Below are 15,959 nucleotides of genomic sequence, written 5' to 3' on the forward strand. Positions count from 1 at the left end.
TTCTGGTGGTGTGTCCTACCTGCGTGGCGCCCCCCAGTGGCTGAAGGCGGGCGTCTCCTCCCCCTCCCCCTCCTCCCTTTCAGGCAGGTTCCTATGGAAACCAGCTCAGCTGTTAGTCTGAAGCTTCCTGGAATCAGCCAATCAGCAGCTGCCGTACCTGCGGCCTTGGCTCCGCCTCTTCCTGCTGCCGGCGGCGACCATCCTGACGGACCTGCAGGGGAGGAGAACCCATCAGGTTCTGGTTCTGATCGGTTAAACACCAATCTGTGTAATGAAACTGGATCAGAACCGGCCGGCCCAGTTCTACTGCAGCAGTTCTGAAACTCCTTCAACAACAAACTGGAGCAGAACCGGAGCAGAACGAGAGCAGTACCAGTGACTCTGCAGGCTGTTGCTTGGTTTAACCAGCAGGGGGAGCCAGAGGACAGAGAATCAACCCAGGAAGAGTCTGACCCGTTCTGTGACCCGGACCGGACCGGACTGGACAGCCTGAAGAACCACCTCAGCCATATTTAAAAGTCTGGCTCGTTGAGGTCCGGTTCTGACCCAACAGAACCGGATCATCTGATGCCTTCAGGTGATTCTTATGATTACTGTGGTTCTTAAAAGGGAATAAAGACCCTTCAGATTATCCAGAACAAAGGATAATCCCATCAATGTTGTTCTTCTCTCATTTAAACTATTTTAGTTTATGTTCAGATGAAAACATGACACCAGATAATCTGATGATAATCTGACAATAGCTTTTAGGTTCTGATAAAACAGCGTCAGATTTAATCTGATCTGACAATCTAATGACAGTTTGAGGATCTGAAACTAATCTGATGATAATCTGGACAACAGGTAACTCAGATGTGCATCAGCTGTTGGTGAAAATTAATCTGAACATCGGTGAGTTCTGGTGTTCCTCAAGTTCTTCTGCCTGATGGCATCAGCAGTATGTGGTCCATAATTGGTGGGCTGAACCAGGCCCAGCGGTTCTGAGGAACTGGGTTTAAGTTCTGGACTCAGAGCAGAGGACTTCCTGTTGAGACAGGAAACAGAAAAGCTGCTTCCTGTCTTCACTTCTAGTCCTTACTGATCTCTGGAGCTGCTGGTCCAGAACCAGTCAGCAACCAGAACCAGGAGGCACCAGAATCAAAGTCGTTCTTTGAGAGACGGACGGATCAAGGCGGTACTGACTCGGTGTCGGTGTCGGTCAGAGTGAGATCGGACTCGGCTTCACCGTCCCTGGAGTCGGGCAGACCTGCAGGAAGAAGAGGGAGAGTCAAACCCAAGAGGCGGAGCGGAGCTGTAAGAGGCGGAGCGGAGTTGTAAGAGGTGGAGCGGAGTTCTAAGAGGTGGAGCGGAGTTCTAAGAGGTGGAGCGGAGTTGTAAAAGGCGGAGCGGAGTTGTAAGAGGCGGAGCGGAGTTGTAAGAGGCGGAGCGGAGTTGTAAGAGGTGGAGCGGAGTTCTAAGAGGCGGAGCGGAGTTCTAAGAGGTGGAGCGGAGTTGTAAGAAGCGGAGCGGAGTTCCAAGAGGCGGAGTTCTAAGAGGTGGAGCGGAGTTCTAAGAGGTGGAGCGGAGTTGTAAAAGGCGGAGCGGAGTTGTAAGAGGCGGAGCGGAGTTGTAAGAGGTGGAGCGGAGTTCTAAGAGGCGGAGCGGAGTTCTAAGAGGTGGAGCGGAGTTGTAAGAAGCGGAGCGGAGTTCCAAGAGGCGGAGTTCTAAGAGGCGGAGCGGAGTTCTAAGAGGTGGAGCGGAGTTGTAAGAAGCGGAGCGGAGTTCCAAGAGGCGGAGTTCTAAGAGGTGGAGCGGAGTTCTAAGAGGCGGAGCGGAGTTGTAAAAGGCGGAGCGGAGTTGTAAGAGGCGGAGCGGAGTTGTAAAAGGCGGAGCGGAGTTGTAAGAGGCGGAGCGGAGTTCTAAGAGGCGGAGCGGAGTTCTAAGAGGTGGAGCGGAGTTGTAAGAAGCGGAGCGGAGTTCTAAGAGGTGGAGCGGAGTTGTAAGAAGAGGAGCGGAGTTCCAAGAGGCGGAGTTCTAAGAGGTGGAGCGGAGTTCTAAGAGGTGGAGCGGAGTTGTAAGAAGCGGATTTCTAAGAGGTGGAGCGGAGTTCTAAGAGGCGGAGCGGAGTTCTAAGAGGTGGAGCGGAGTTGTAAGAAGCGGAGCGGAGTTCCAAGAGGCGGAGTTCTAAGAGGCGGAGCGGAGTTTTAAGAGGCGGAGTTCTAAGAGGCGGAGCGGAGTTCTAAGAGGCGGAGCGGAGTTCTAAGAGGTGGAGCGGAGTTGTAAGAAGCGGAGTTCTAAGAGGTGGAGCGGAGTTCTAAGAGGCGGAGCGGAGTTCTAAGAGGCGGAGCGGAGTTCTAAGAGGCGGAGCGGAGTTCTAAGAGGCGGAGCGGAGTTCTAAGAGGCGGAGCGGAGTTCTAAGAGGCGGAGCGGAGTTCTAAGAGGCGGAGCGGTTCCTCACCCAGGATCAGTTTCCCAACAGATGAGATGCTCTCCAGGTCGGACTTCTGCAGCTCCTCGTCATCCTGAGAGTCTCTCCTCACCTGGAGCTGGAACCAGAACCTTCCTCAGGTTACAGACGCCTCACAAGGTCCAGAACCAGACAGAACCAAACAGAACCGACCTCCTGTGGACCTCCTGCTCGGCCAGCAGACCACAGCTTCCAGTCCTCCCAGGATGGAGGAGGCTTCCTGGGCAGTGAGCTCCTCTCCTCTTCATCCTCTTCCTCATCCACAGCCATCTCCAGGCCCTCCTCCGCTGGCAGGAGGTCAGAGGTCAGAGATGAGGCGTAGCGAGGCAGACCTCCGTCCAGGATCAGCTCCGTTTCCTCCTGACAGATATCATCTGGAAGCTCCGAGTTTTCACTGGGACCCTGAAACAATCAATCGGTTGTTAGAGATCAAACTGGACCTGCTGGATGGTTCTGGTCCAGAACCATCAGAACTGACAGAACCAGAACATCCTCCCAGCAGCCAGACACAGTGGAGATCGTGTGATGTTCTGCCATGGAACCAAGATGTTCTGGTCCAGCAGAACCTCCTGAAGGAGAAGATTCAGCCATCAGAACCGGGCCTGGAGCCGGGTTACACTGGGCCGAACCCTGACCCAATTCACCAGCAGCTTTCTGATTGGCTCAAAGAGATGTCCTAGTTAAAGTGTGACCTGACCCTTCCTCCAGGCGCTCAGGTCAGGAGAGCAGAAAGGGTCAAAGGTCATCTACAGGGATGTTACCACCAGTCAGAGGGTCAGGCTGGTTCTGAAAACAGAACCATGAGAACTTTTCATCCTGATCCATTGTCCATTAGCTTCTGTTTGATGTGGTAGATTTAAATGGGTCAGAACCGTAGAACCCGGTCAGGGAGTGAATACTTTTCACAGCTCTGAGTAGAACAGCAGAGGGAAACTCTGGTTCTGGTTCTGAGGGAGTGTGAGGACAGAGAAAGTTCTGCTGAACTCTTCTGGACATCAGAACTTGGCGCCGGGCCCGGTCCGGCCCAGAGCGCCTCCTCAGCACATCCTGAGGGATTCTCCTGCCCCCTCCAGGAAATATTAATGGCAACACTTAGGCTAATTCCCCGCCGCCTCGTCCTCAAGGACTCTGCTGCCTCATTTGGACCGGGGAAGCGGGCCCGGCCCGGGAAGCGGGCCCAGTCCGGCCGTAATGGAGGTGAGGAGCAGACGGCGGCTAGCGCTCTGCAGACTGATGACTGCTGGCTTCACATCCTGAAGATTTAAAGATGCGGCGTTTAATATCCTCCCATTAGACGATGAGATGACGAGCCGGCCCGGCCCGGCCCGGTTATGGCCAGGAGGGAAACGATGCCCACACTCAGAGGGTCCTGCAGAGGTCGGGATGATTAAAACCGACTCATGTAGGTGCTGGAGGACGGGTCCAAACGGACCCATCAGAAGGTTCTGATGGGTCCACAGCAGAGCCTCTTAGAACTCCAATCCAGTGTTTCCAGGAGGGTCCAGAAAAGCGGTTCTGACCCAGAATGCAACAATGTGCTAGGATGGACCGGGCCTCTCCAGCTGAACTCCATCTGAACCCTGGAACCGGTCCAGAACCAGTCAGACTCTGTCCTGGCTCCGCCCCCGCTCACAGAGTAATCAGATTACTGCAGCAGCGTTTGCCGCTGCAGGCTCCGCCCCCTGCCACGACCTCCAGGAGTTAACGAGGCGCGGCGGCGGAGCGGGGTCCCTCTCTGGTCAGCCTGACACAACGATCCTCTGAGACGGGTCGGAACCGACCTGCAGAACTTTATGGAGACATCAGGGAGCCGTGAGCCGTGAAACGACTTGAGCTGAACGAGGAGCATGTAAAACAGGAAATGGAGAGGAAGAGGAGGAAGAGGAGGAAGAGGAGGAAGACACCTGGCAGGGACCAGAACAGCTCAGGTTCTGGTTCTGGTTCTCATATCAGCTTTTCTACACAATATAACGGAATAAAATGTTGATATGAACCATTAATAATCTGTGATTTTAGACATATGAACGAAGTCAGAACCAGAACCAGAACCCGGGTCACTGAAATGTGTTTGGAAGTCATTCTGTGTTTTTATGGTATTCTGCTGCAGGTTCAATCTTCTGACTAAACTGATGACATTTTCAATTCTTTTCCGTTTCTAGGAGATAAAATCGTTTTTTGACAAATAAGCACTGATGAGATAATTTTGTCTCCGTTCGGCGCCGATCGCTCGCTCTGCTCCCGTCCACATGAGGGAAACGTTCTGACGCTCGTTTGGATCCAGAGTTCAGAAAATTCACCTGAGAAAAACCAGCCAGACAATGTTTATGATTTCTGTCATGAAACAAGCAGTAAACATCACAACTGATCAATGCCATCATGTAGATGATCAATACCCAAACATGTGGATCAGTGGTCCAGTCAAAGTAAATGCTGAGCAGGGTGGATTTCCTCTCCTTCACCCAGTGCTTACTGGAAACAGCCAATTGGAGAGAGGAGGAGGGTCTTAGCGCTGTCAATCATGCCTCTGCGCTCTGCTAGGCTGCAGCTTCTCCCCCTTAGCAGAGCCTGCCTTGAATGCTAAGCTAGTTAGCATAGCCACTGATGATGGTGTATAAACAGTTTTCCTGTAACAGGAAGTCTTTTCTCCTCCATTAGCACATTTAGCAGCACATACATAAGGATGACTGACAGCACTAAGTTCCACCTCCTCGTTCTGATTGGCTGTTTCTGGTCCCTTTCTTCAAACGGCAGCTCAGGGTTTCGGCTGGTTAGCAGTTTTCTGGAAGTTTGTTCCAGATCTGGGTGCAAAGAAGCCAAATGAGATTCTGGATGTAAAGCAGAACCTGGACCAGGACCAGAACGGTTTCTCCATCAGTATTTTAAAGTTGACTCTCCCAGTGAAGGTCCTGTCTGCCCCCTGCTGGCAGAGCGAGGCTACAACAGTGTTCTGATTAACAAACTAGGAAAGCATTTTCATTTTAATTAGTGAAAAATGTTGCTGACAACCATCCAGAGGCTCTGAGGTCAACGTGTCCTCAGACCGGCTGTGGCTGGGAAACTGCTCCCCCTGCTGGCCGAAGTGGTTCATTACTGTTATTTGCTTTGTGCATCAGGAGCTGAGATGGAGCAGAGGGAAGCAGAGCAGCAGCACTGCAGTAACAGAGTACTGCAGGACTCTATGTACTGACAGCGGGGAGGGGGGGGTGCATGTCCTCACAGCAACCCCCCGTCCTCCTCCCTCCGGCCGCCTCACTTAAAGAAAGATGCTGCGGGTTGAGCTGATGGAGCACTTTATAGCATCGAGCCATGGCGCTGAGTCAGCAGAGGAGAGGAAGGTGAAAGAGAGGAGAAGATGAAGGGGGGAGGAAGAGGATGATGAAGTGAAGGGAAGCAGGACGACAGTCAGAACAAAGAGCGAGCTCTCAGAGTGATTACTGAGGCTTCAGCTGCTGCACTGGACTGGGAGAGACACCTCCCAGTCTGAGATCCACTGGAACACCCCACTGGGAACTGGGAGAACCAGCAAACCCCCAGTTAGGACTGCAGGCCGACTTCCTGTTCCAACATGGCCGCAGCAGGAGGCGGCGGTGAAACATGTCGGTCTGACACGAGACGCACGTTAGAGCACGTCTGGGAGCCACAAATCCTGCAGCACCTGCAGCACCTGCACGGCCTGCAGCACCCGAACTGCCTGCAGCACCCGAACGGCCTGCAGCAACTTATTATGGAAACTAAAGGTTAAAATTAAAACAAACATTATTTTGATTAATGGAATTCTGCAGATTTTTCCCGTCATAAATATTTAAATAATTCACTTAATCTTTAGAAGAAAGAAATGAACATTTTTTTGGCTGAAATGCAGCAACATAATTAGCTGATTAATATCTGGATGAAGAGCTGATCAATAGATTTTGCTATAATGTGAAGCAGGTGAAGCTAAAACTGTCACCAGAGGAATTTAGTAGAACAGAATGAATGAGAAATGTTTACATGTACAGTTTAGTTTCTGCTCTGACTGTGTAGAGTCTGTGTACTCCACTTATCAACTCATTGATTGCTAAATTATTTGCAGATAATTTCAATAATCGTTTCAGTTTTACCTAAATGATGTTTGTAAGCTGTACTGCAGCCATCATGTTCAAATCCTGATTCCTTTAAATCAGAGGTCAAACTCCAGGTTTTAGATGAACCACAGGTACAAAACCCTGGATTAAAATGTTTTAATTCCCTCATCCTGGTGTGGGTCGGTTCTCCAGAACCTTCATGACCTGATTATTCTGTTCAGCTGCTGCAGCACAGCGGGCCTCCAGGACTGCAGTTTGACAGCTGCTTTCAATGATTCCACGATGTCACAACAGGAAGCACAATTTGAGGAGTTTAACTGATATGGAATAACCAATCAGAAGCTTTTAAAGTCATGCCATCATCACCAGATCTCATCCACTCCGTTTAGACGTCTGGTTCTGATCCATAAGCTGCAGAGCGTCAGGAATACGGTGCTTACCTCTTGAAGCGGGTCGCCTCCAGCAGAATCCTGGATCATGTTCTCTCGGCTGGGATCGGCTGCTTCCACCTGCAGAAACAGGAAACGGGTCGACCAGGAAGCTGGGAAAAGCAGCTCAGGATCAGCCAGAGACGAATCAAGTTCTGAACTGAACAACCTGTGAACAGGACTGGCTTCAGGAAACCCAGGACACCATCGATCAACTCCGTCCTGATCTACTCTGGTTCGTCAACAGGAAGCTCCACAAAGCCTCATGTCCAAAACATCTGAAGGTCCAGAACTCAACATTTAGTCTGGATTAACTTCTGACATAAAACTAAAACTCTGGGCCAGGAAACCTCCGTTCAGGCTAGCATCCAGGCTAGCATCCAGGCTAGCATCCAGGCTAGCATCCAGGCTAGCATCGGAGAATCCAGTCTTGTTGGATGAAGATAACTTTTCTGTCAAGCAATATCAACATCAGTGACGTGCAGCTAGGGAAGGCAGAGTCATCATGTCATCATGGAAAATACTGTATAAAGATAAAATCATTCAGATTGCTATTTTCACCTGGTGGTTTGTACTATAAAATATTTATTTTTTATTTAGCTTAACCAGTTTTGATTCCTTTTTCTTCGAAATCGCTGAATTTTTGCATTTTCCCATTCAAATGTTCGGAAGCGCAGCAGGTGAAGCAGCAGGTGAAGCAGTGATCTGAGCCTCACCTGGATTGATCAACCTCTCTCTTTCTCCACTGACTGCTATTCTATGGGATCATGTTCCTCCTGTCTGAACGTCGCCAATAAAATGTTAACATTTAATGTCTGAACTGATATTCCATCATTTAGCTTATGTAATATAATGTTCAGAGTTTTTTGTCACCAGCTGTGTGTGACGTGTTTCCTGTGCTGAGCAGCATCAGAACCCAGAGAACAGATTGGAGGAGAGGCAGGCAGTTCTCTGGCCTCATGGCAGGGGGCGCTCATGATCCCAGACATTGTGACTCCACAGAGTAAGGCTAGCCACTAGCCGAGCTTGCCGTGGAGCTAGCCACTAACCACGGAGCTAGCCACTAGCCACGGAGCTAGCCGCTAGCCACGGAGCTAGCCACTAGCCACGGAGCTAGCCACTAGCCACGGAGCTAGCCGTGGAGCTAGCCACTAGCCACAGAGCTAGCCACTAGCCACGGAGCTAGCCACTAGCCACGGAACTAGCCACGGAGCTAGCCGTGGAGCTAGCCACGGAGCCAGCTACACAGTAAAGTGCAGCGACATATTTATGGTTTTCTCCTCTCAATCATTTATTAATAATTGCAAAATAAACATTAAGTCTAAAACCAAACTACTGCAACAGACTGAATGTTCTGCTCTTTGTGTGGGAAATATTTCAGTGTTTGTTTTTGTGGACTTGTTGGTTGCTACGGCAACCAGTCTGCACTTAGCTGCGCTGATACAGAGAGCGAGAAAAGATGGTTTTGAGTTTTACTTGAACGGTTTTTCCCTTTGATGTGGAGCAGAAATTAAAAATATCTATAATAATAATAATAACAGTTATTCTACTACTATGATAGTAGAATAAGTAGAAAAGTGTCTTTGTCCTCATGCACACATTTTCCTCATAACAACATGAGGGTCTTTGTGTGTCCATGTTATGATGGTCAGAGCCTCACCACCTCACTGACCAACATCTATGAAAAGTCCAAACCTCCTACTGGACAGTCTGCAGATCTACAGTCCAAAGGTTTGAAGACAATTTTAGAACCTGGAGCAACACTCTAAAAGTACCAAAGACCCGACCCATCAGTCCAGAACCTCACATTAAGAAATGAACCTTGGGATAAAAACCCAGACAGTCTGAGGCTGGGACCCACTAGAACCTTCCAGTCCAAACTTTAAAGAGACTCGGTAGGACCTGGACCTGTGGAAGGTCTGGACTTACCAGGGGTTTGCAGACTCCCAGGCGGACGGTACCAGGTGGTACCGACTTCAGCACCTCCACTGCCTCGGTCAGGGTGAGATGGTCCAGTTGGGTGTGATTAACCGATACCAGCTGGTCTCCAGGAAGCAGACCTCCATGACGCTCCGCGGCGCCACCAGGAACCAGAGAGCGGATCACCATCACACAGCGACCAGGATCCAACGGGTCCTGCAGGATCGGACATGAGACGGGTTTAATCCCGTTCTGAAGAACAGAAACACACCCGAGTCAGGCCCTCGAGTCGGGCCCTCGAGTCGGGCCCTCGGGTCGGGCCCTCGGGTCGGGCCCTCGAGTCGGGCCTCGGCGGGCCTCGGTCGGGCCCCTCGAGCCGGGCCTCGAGTCGGGCCCTCGGGTCGGGCCTCGAGCCGGGCCTCGACCGGCCCTCGGGTCGGGCCCTCGAGTCGGGCCCTCGAGTCGGGCCCTCGAGTCGGGCCCTCGAGTCGGGCCCTCGGGTCGGGCCCTCGGGTCGGGCCCTCGAGTCGGGCCCTCGGGTCGGGCCCTCGAGTCGGGCCCTCGAGTCGGGCCCTCGGGTCGGGCCCTTGAGGTCGGCCCCCAGGTCTCCTGCTGCATCAGGATGAATCTATTAAAGCTCCACCTGAAACCCAGTTTGCTTCATCGGCTCTGGTTCTGCTGTGGTTCTGATTCGCTCTGGGTCCTCTGGATCAGGCCCCCAGCCTTTGTAGTGGAGCGGACCGGTTCACCCCGGGGGGTCGGGTTGCGCGCAGTAAGGACCGAGATCGGTGCCGTTGTTTCTTCCTCATCCTGTGTTTTCTCTATTTCCTGGTCAAACTTCTCATCACATTCAGTTTATTTCCATCATCCTGCTGCATGGTGTCCAGATGGTCTGGTCCAAACAGCTTCTGGTTTTTTCAAAATAAAACTGGTTTTGCTCCCAGTCCCAACTGGACCTTCATCCTGGTATTTAATGGGAGTTTTGCACAGAGAGACCTTGGCCGTGGCGGGTCTCACGGTCTCCCAGGTGGTCTTCTGGGCCATCAGCCTGTTTTCTTCTCTCTCTGGGTCAAACTTCTGACTTCAGTTTATTTCCATCAGCTGGACGGGTCTTGTCTGGGCCAGACCTCTGGACGGCGGTCTTGTCTGGGCCGTCTGACTCTCTCTGGCGGCGGTCTCTGAAGACCTCTGGTTCTCTCTGGGCCGCGATCTCTGGACCATGGTCTCTGTCGCCACCTCTGGACGGCGGGTCTCTCTTCGGCGATCCTCTGACGGCATGGTCTCTTCTGGGTCGACCTCTGGACGGCGGGTCTCTCTCTGGGCCGCGACCTCTGGACGGCGGGTCTCTCTCTGGGCCGCGACCTCTGGACGGCGGGTCTCTGTCTGGGCCGCGACCTCTGGACGGCGGGTCTCTCTCTGGGCCGCGACCCGTCGTCGTCGGGCTTTGACTCTCCTTCAGGCCGTTTGAGTTTCATCACAGAAACTTTTCTACCATCAGACAGACGAGCTGATCTGGAGGAAATCCTTCATGCTTTAGTCTCACCTGGTCTGTTACTGTAACGACCTTTGACCTGCTGGACCAATCCTTGGTTTCTGGTTCGGTATGAATGCAGAACGCAGCAGCCAGAAGAAATCCTGTCAGTTCTGTTCTCTCCACTGGTCTGCCGACCTGCAGAACCTCACATGAGCAGGCTGCTGGTTCTGCTGCTGGTTCTGCTGCTGGTTCTGCTGCTGGTTCTGCAGCAACTAAGACTTGGTTCACAGGTTTTCTACCAGTTTCTCTCCAGATTTCCTCCAAATCTTCTGAGAGTGGTGCAGCTGTTGGGACCCGACCCGACCCGACCTGCCCCACCAGAACCTGCCTCCTCCCCCCATCAGAATTCAGATGCTGCCGCAGAGTGAGCCGCTGCCGCCGTTCCAAGTTTCAGGTTGGCAGAAGAAAAGATATTTTTAGCTGCAGCAGGTCTGAGAGTCAGGGCCTCCTCTACAGGAAGCGGAGGAGAAACAAAGGAGGAAGAGGAAGAGGAAGAGGAGGAGGAAGAGGAAGAGGAAGAGGAGGACACGTTTGAAAGGAAACAGAACAGAGGGGAACCGGATCCAATACTGCATGGATGCACCGTGACCCCGCCGTGACCCCGCCGTGACCGATTCCGTTCCAACAGATCCAGGTGAAAGTCTCCACGCTGCAGGCCGGCTCGGCGGTGGCCTGCTGGTGCTGTGGGCCCGGTCTCACCTGGTAGTCCAGCAGGCTGAAGCCCAGGCCTCGGTCCGGCTCCTTCTGCAGCTCCACCTCGCTGACCTCCGGGCCCCACAGAGCCAGCTCGCCTTCATCCTCCTCTTCCTCCAGGCTGGAGTCCTCGCTCCTCGTCGGCTCCTCCACAGGAGAACCCTGCTGCTGACAGACAGAACCAGAACCAACTGGGTCAGGCTTCGGGTCCAGAACCAGACTGACTGCCTGAGGGCGGTACCTGCTCCTCCTCTTCTTCTCTGCGCAGCATCGACGACAGCTTCATCTCCATCTGACAGGCAAAAACAAATCATTACCTCCTAGATCTCCGGGTCCAGAAGGATCTGACCCGTACCTCCAGAACCAGAACCAGGAGTTCTCTGGACCTGAGCTGCATCTGCTTCATCTGGATCCATACAACTTGAGAAAAGTGGAAGAACGAGGGCCGGACTCTCTCACCTCTTCGATGCTCCGGTGTTCTGCTGCTGGCTGTGGTGGACCCGACGGTTCTGGTTCCAGTTCCGGTTCCGGTTCCTGGTCTGGGATCAGGAGTCGACAGCAAACCAGAGTGAACGGAGGGGGAACCTCTTTGAGGAAGGACACGGCTTCCCGCCGCGACTTCCCATACAGCTGGACGCCGTTGACCTGCACAGAACAGAACCGTCAGACGGGTCGGGTCGGGTCAATCGGATCAGGGGGTCGTTTGGGTCAGCAGGTCGTTCGGGTCGGGTCGGGTCGTCCAGTCCGTTGCTCAGAAAACTGGCCAGAATTAGACCCAGTTCTAAGCGGATGTTTGTCCGGTCGGTACCGGTCCGGCGGTTAGATGAAGAACTGAAGCGTTCCCGTCCCAGAACCCTGTGGAACTCCGTCATCCGGTTCATTCCCACTCGCCAAGCGTTCAGGTGCTGAACGGATGAACCGGGCAGCTTCAGAACCGTCAGTAGTTCATCCTGAAAGCAGGAGGTTTTACCTCCAGCAGTTCATCCTCAGGCCTCAGCACGCCGTGTCGGTCCACGGGGCCCCCGGGGGCCACAGAGGAGATGTAGTGGTGGCCGTCGAAGGAGTCCAGCTCCACGCCCAGACGCAGGATGTGGATGGGCAGCAGCTGCAGAGACACAGAGGGTCGGTCAGGAGGAGCTGCGGCTGCGCGGCCGGCAGCCAGAATGTCACGCTGCACCTTGGAGGATTTCTGCAGCTCCGCATCGTCTTGGATCACAGGATCCAGGTTCACCACCTGACAGGAAACCGGAAACAGGAAGCACAGTCAAACATGCAGCAGAACCGGATCGGCTGCTGGGTTCTGGACTCACCAGGACGAGGTACTGAGGGCCCAGAGCCGCCTCCCACTTGGCCAGCAGTTCTGCATCAGACGCTGCAACACAGAGCGGGCCGAGTCTGAGCCGGGCTGCAGGAACACTGCAAATGCACGGTGACCTTTGAACTGGACCAAAACATCTGAGAGGTTCTGATTGTTCTCTGACGGAACCAGACAGAACCTCTGTGTGATCTAAACACACAGAGGAACCAGAACCAGGTCTCGGTCACATGGCGTTCCGGGTTCCTGCTTGCTGCAGTGAAAGCGCCGCAGTAAGCAGCAAGTGTTGGCCTGCGTTAGTTTAATGACCGAGACGAGAGTAGGACAGATGAGCGCTCAGCAGCAGAGCGACAGTCTGTCTGCAGGCTGCAGGCGCATTAGGAAGCGGACGGACTCCGGGACGGAACGTTCTCCTCAGGTCCAGGTGTTAGTCAGAGCCGGCTGATTAAATTAGCATTGCTAACCCGCTTCCAGCCGGTGAATTAATGCTCCATGTTGGGCTGAATCAGAGCACCAATACATCCCAGAGGGACGGGTGTCTGCCGCACTAATGAGAAAGAGAAACTCAGAGTGGAGTTGGGGGGCCGAGGCCTGCAAACAGGAAGTTGTTCTGTTAAGTTCCATGTATTAAACTGTTCCGGCTAAAAATAAAAAGAATTATTAAGCTGGATTGCAAGCGTCTCTGTTGCTCTGAGCATTTCACCAGCGGAGCAGATTTATTCCTTAAGGAATATTTCTATAAGGTTTATAGAAAATAGGTTTATAGTTTATGCATTTAAAGCCGGACCAATCACACGGTTGCTGCGGCTGCCTGATCTCTGACGTTTACCTCAGTGCAGGTCGCACGCTTCCTTTCACTCAGACTGACCTGTATGGATATTTACATCAACCCCCTGTGAGGAATCATGTTTCTTTAGAGAACTCCTCATCAAGGTCAGAGTTCAAACCCGCTGTGTTCGCTCTGGTTGTGCAGCTCTATGAACCGCAGGAATAACTGGAGGAGCGTTGAGACTGATTTATCTTTGTCAACAAAGCATTACATGCAGCGTTTCCATCTCTACATGCTGCCCAGACTAAATGCTTTGTCCACTTAGTCAGAGTTAATGTGGAAACGATCTGAAACTCTGGTCCCAGAAACTGGAGCAACCAAAACAGTTTCTGTGTTTTAAAACTCAACAGACAGAAATGTTAGAGCTGCTGAAGCCACATTGAATTAAATCTCAGTTTGTTGCTCATCTCTGCATCAGTGCAGCAGATTGAACTGATCCTGCAGGGCCGGTCCAAGGCTGCATGAGGCCTGGGGCAGAATCTGACTCAGGGGCCCCTCTAGCTGCTAAAACATCAGCAGCTCTAACAGCTTCTGGGTTGATTTAATCTGGGAGGAGGGAGGAGATTAACTGACCAACCTGAAAACAATCAGTTAGAATTACAGTTTATTCATTTGTATTTGTCAACAAAACTCACAGCATCAGATTGTTGCTATGGTAACAAAATAATCTAACTATGAAGATTGTTTTTTCAACTTTTACAAAGTAAACTTGGCAGCTCCATAAAATCTTACATTTAAATGTTAAACAATTTAAAATCTTTGAATTTATGTTGAAACCATGAAATCAAATTCAGCAGCTTTGATAAACAAATGTTGCATTTTTATATCTGTGTTAACATATTAACATTCCTGGGGGCCCCGAAGCCCTGGGGGCCCCGAAGCCCTGGGGGCCCCGAAGCCCTGGGGGCCCCATGGAGCCCTGGGGGCCCTGAAGCCCTGGGGGCCCCGAAGCCCTGGGGGCCCTCATTCTACGCTACGCTTTGTGGGCGTCCTCCCCGACTCACCTCTGGTCAGTCGGGCCACGTTGGGATTTGTCACTTCCTGTTTCATCATCATGATGGATCCAGATGCTGACGAACGACCTTTGACCTCCAGGTTCCTCCTCTGAGACCCCCTGGTCGAGGCCCGCTCCACTGAAACAGACAGGACAGAAAACCATGAAGGAATTCCTGGTGCCTGGAACAACCTGGAACAACCTGGAACCTTTTTCATCAGTTGGTTCCAAGCAGGAACCAAAACTGCTAGAACCTCAGAACCGTCCTGAAGGTCACATGACCAGCACACCTGTCCCTCTCTGTGTCGCACTGAGAAACGAGTTTTGTTTTCCAGAACTTTCTGCTGTCGGCTCTTTATCGGTTCCTAAGCTGGACCTGAACCGTCCGCTGACCTCTGACCTCTGACCGGCGGAGGCGCTGAATGCTGAACGCTGGTCAGATAACGGCAGAACGCTGCAGCTCTGAACACAGCAGGAGATAACAGCTCTTCCTCGGTCCGTGGGCTGACCGGACCGGACGACGCCGACCAGAACAAATGACCCGAAATCCAAAACATTAATCTCTGCAGACACTGCAGGTGGAAGAGGAGGAGAAAGAGCTGCACACTCTGCAGATTACAGCCAGGAACAAAGGTTCTGATAGGGTCGGTCCGACCAGAACCAGAACAGGACCAGAACAGAACCAGAACAGAACCAGAACCGGCCACAGCGGTTCAGCTGTTAGTCACATGACCTGTTGGAGGCGGGACTTCCTGGAACGCCCTCCTACCTTTATCCAGGGATCTTTCCGGGCCTCGGGCTTTCTTCCGGACCAGAGTCAGAACCACAGTCTGACCCGTCTGCTTCATCACCTCCAGAACCTCCTGGTTGGTCATTCCATGGAGACTGACGTCGTCCAGCTGATGGAGACAAGATGGAGAGAGAAACCTGATGGGTCAGAGGTTCTGATCCCAGAGAACCATCCCCACCAGAATCCGTCTCAAACAGAACCAGTCGGGGACTCACAGCGAGGAGGCGGTCATGGACCCGGATGTTTCCGCTCTGGTCCGCGGCGCTGCCAGGAACCACGTGTTTGACAAACACACCCACTGCATCTGAGCACAGGAAGATGACATCAGAGCGCTTCCTGTTCTCATCTGGACCGGCTCCAGGCCCGGTTCCAGGACCGGCTCCAGGCCCGGTTCCAGGACCGGTCGCCCTGGCCCCGCCCACCTTGGCTGGTCATTGGATTGAAGCCGACGATGGAGATGCCGAGGCTCTGGCCGTCCTCCTTGGTGAGGGGAACTTCATGGATCTCGTATCCCTCCAGGTTGGGCTGAAACCAGAACCAGAACCAAGTACAGCAGGTGAAACACTTTCACGTTGTCATGACAACCAGTTGAACTGAAGGCTCACCGTTTTGTTGGGCCGGTGCTGCGGCGGAGCTACGGGAGAACCTAGAGGTAAGGACGTAATGGGGGCGGAGTCAGGAAGTGGAGGAGGTCCATTAACACAGGGGGTGGAGTCAGGAGGCGCGGGCGCAGCCAGGACGGCGGTCGCCTGTCCTCGGGGGTCCCTGGCGATCAGCATGGTCACATGACCGCCGCAGGCCTGCAGAACCTTGACGACCTGGTCGCTGGTGAGGCCGCTGGTGGGCGTCGACCCGATGCGGAGGATGTGGTCACCTGTGCGGAGGCGCCCGTCCTGATTGGACAACGGGAGAGAACCCGATCAGCTTGTTGTTGTGGTTCGACCTC

The 15,959-nt window shown here is 52.8% G+C and overlaps 1 protein-coding gene across 6 annotated transcripts in view; it reads right to left on the bottom strand.

The window, feature by feature from the left end:
• The window catches only part of patj (PATJ crumbs cell polarity complex component), a 46,852-nt gene that overhangs the window by 20,573 nt on the left and 10,320 nt on the right, over positions 1 to 15,959 (bottom strand). For 5 of the 6 annotated variants that reach the window (XM_044128518.1, XM_044128522.1, XM_044128516.1 and 2 more), the window contains exons 8-25: positions 15,619 to 15,906; positions 15,436 to 15,538; positions 15,229 to 15,317; positions 14,993 to 15,122; positions 14,234 to 14,362; positions 12,396 to 12,457; positions 12,263 to 12,319; positions 12,056 to 12,190; positions 11,545 to 11,730; positions 11,327 to 11,377; positions 11,092 to 11,253; positions 8,868 to 9,074; positions 6,951 to 7,019; positions 2,600 to 2,848; positions 2,438 to 2,525; positions 1,183 to 1,246; positions 158 to 211; positions 20 to 91 (exon numbers count right to left, since the gene is read on the bottom strand). In XM_044128518.1, the coding sequence (XP_043984453.1) occupies positions 20 to 91; positions 158 to 211; positions 1,183 to 1,246; positions 2,438 to 2,525; positions 2,600 to 2,848; positions 6,951 to 7,019; positions 8,868 to 9,074; positions 11,092 to 11,253; positions 11,327 to 11,377; positions 11,545 to 11,730; positions 12,056 to 12,190; positions 12,263 to 12,319; positions 12,396 to 12,457; positions 14,234 to 14,362; positions 14,993 to 15,122; positions 15,229 to 15,317; positions 15,436 to 15,538; positions 15,619 to 15,906 (2,195 nt within the window). The remainder of the gene's footprint in view (positions 1 to 19; positions 92 to 157; positions 212 to 1,182; positions 1,247 to 2,437; positions 2,526 to 2,599; positions 2,849 to 6,950; positions 7,020 to 8,867; positions 9,075 to 11,091; positions 11,254 to 11,326; positions 11,378 to 11,544; positions 11,731 to 12,055; positions 12,191 to 12,262; positions 12,320 to 12,395; positions 12,458 to 14,233; positions 14,363 to 14,992; positions 15,123 to 15,228; positions 15,318 to 15,435; positions 15,539 to 15,618; positions 15,907 to 15,959) is intronic. The other variant, XM_044128521.1, reaches the window with a different exon arrangement.

The sequence above is a fragment of the Gambusia affinis genome, linkage group LG10 (assembly GCF_019740435.1).
Source record: "Gambusia affinis linkage group LG10, SWU_Gaff_1.0, whole genome shotgun sequence".
Taxonomy (NCBI): domain Eukaryota; kingdom Metazoa; phylum Chordata; class Actinopteri; order Cyprinodontiformes; family Poeciliidae; genus Gambusia; species Gambusia affinis.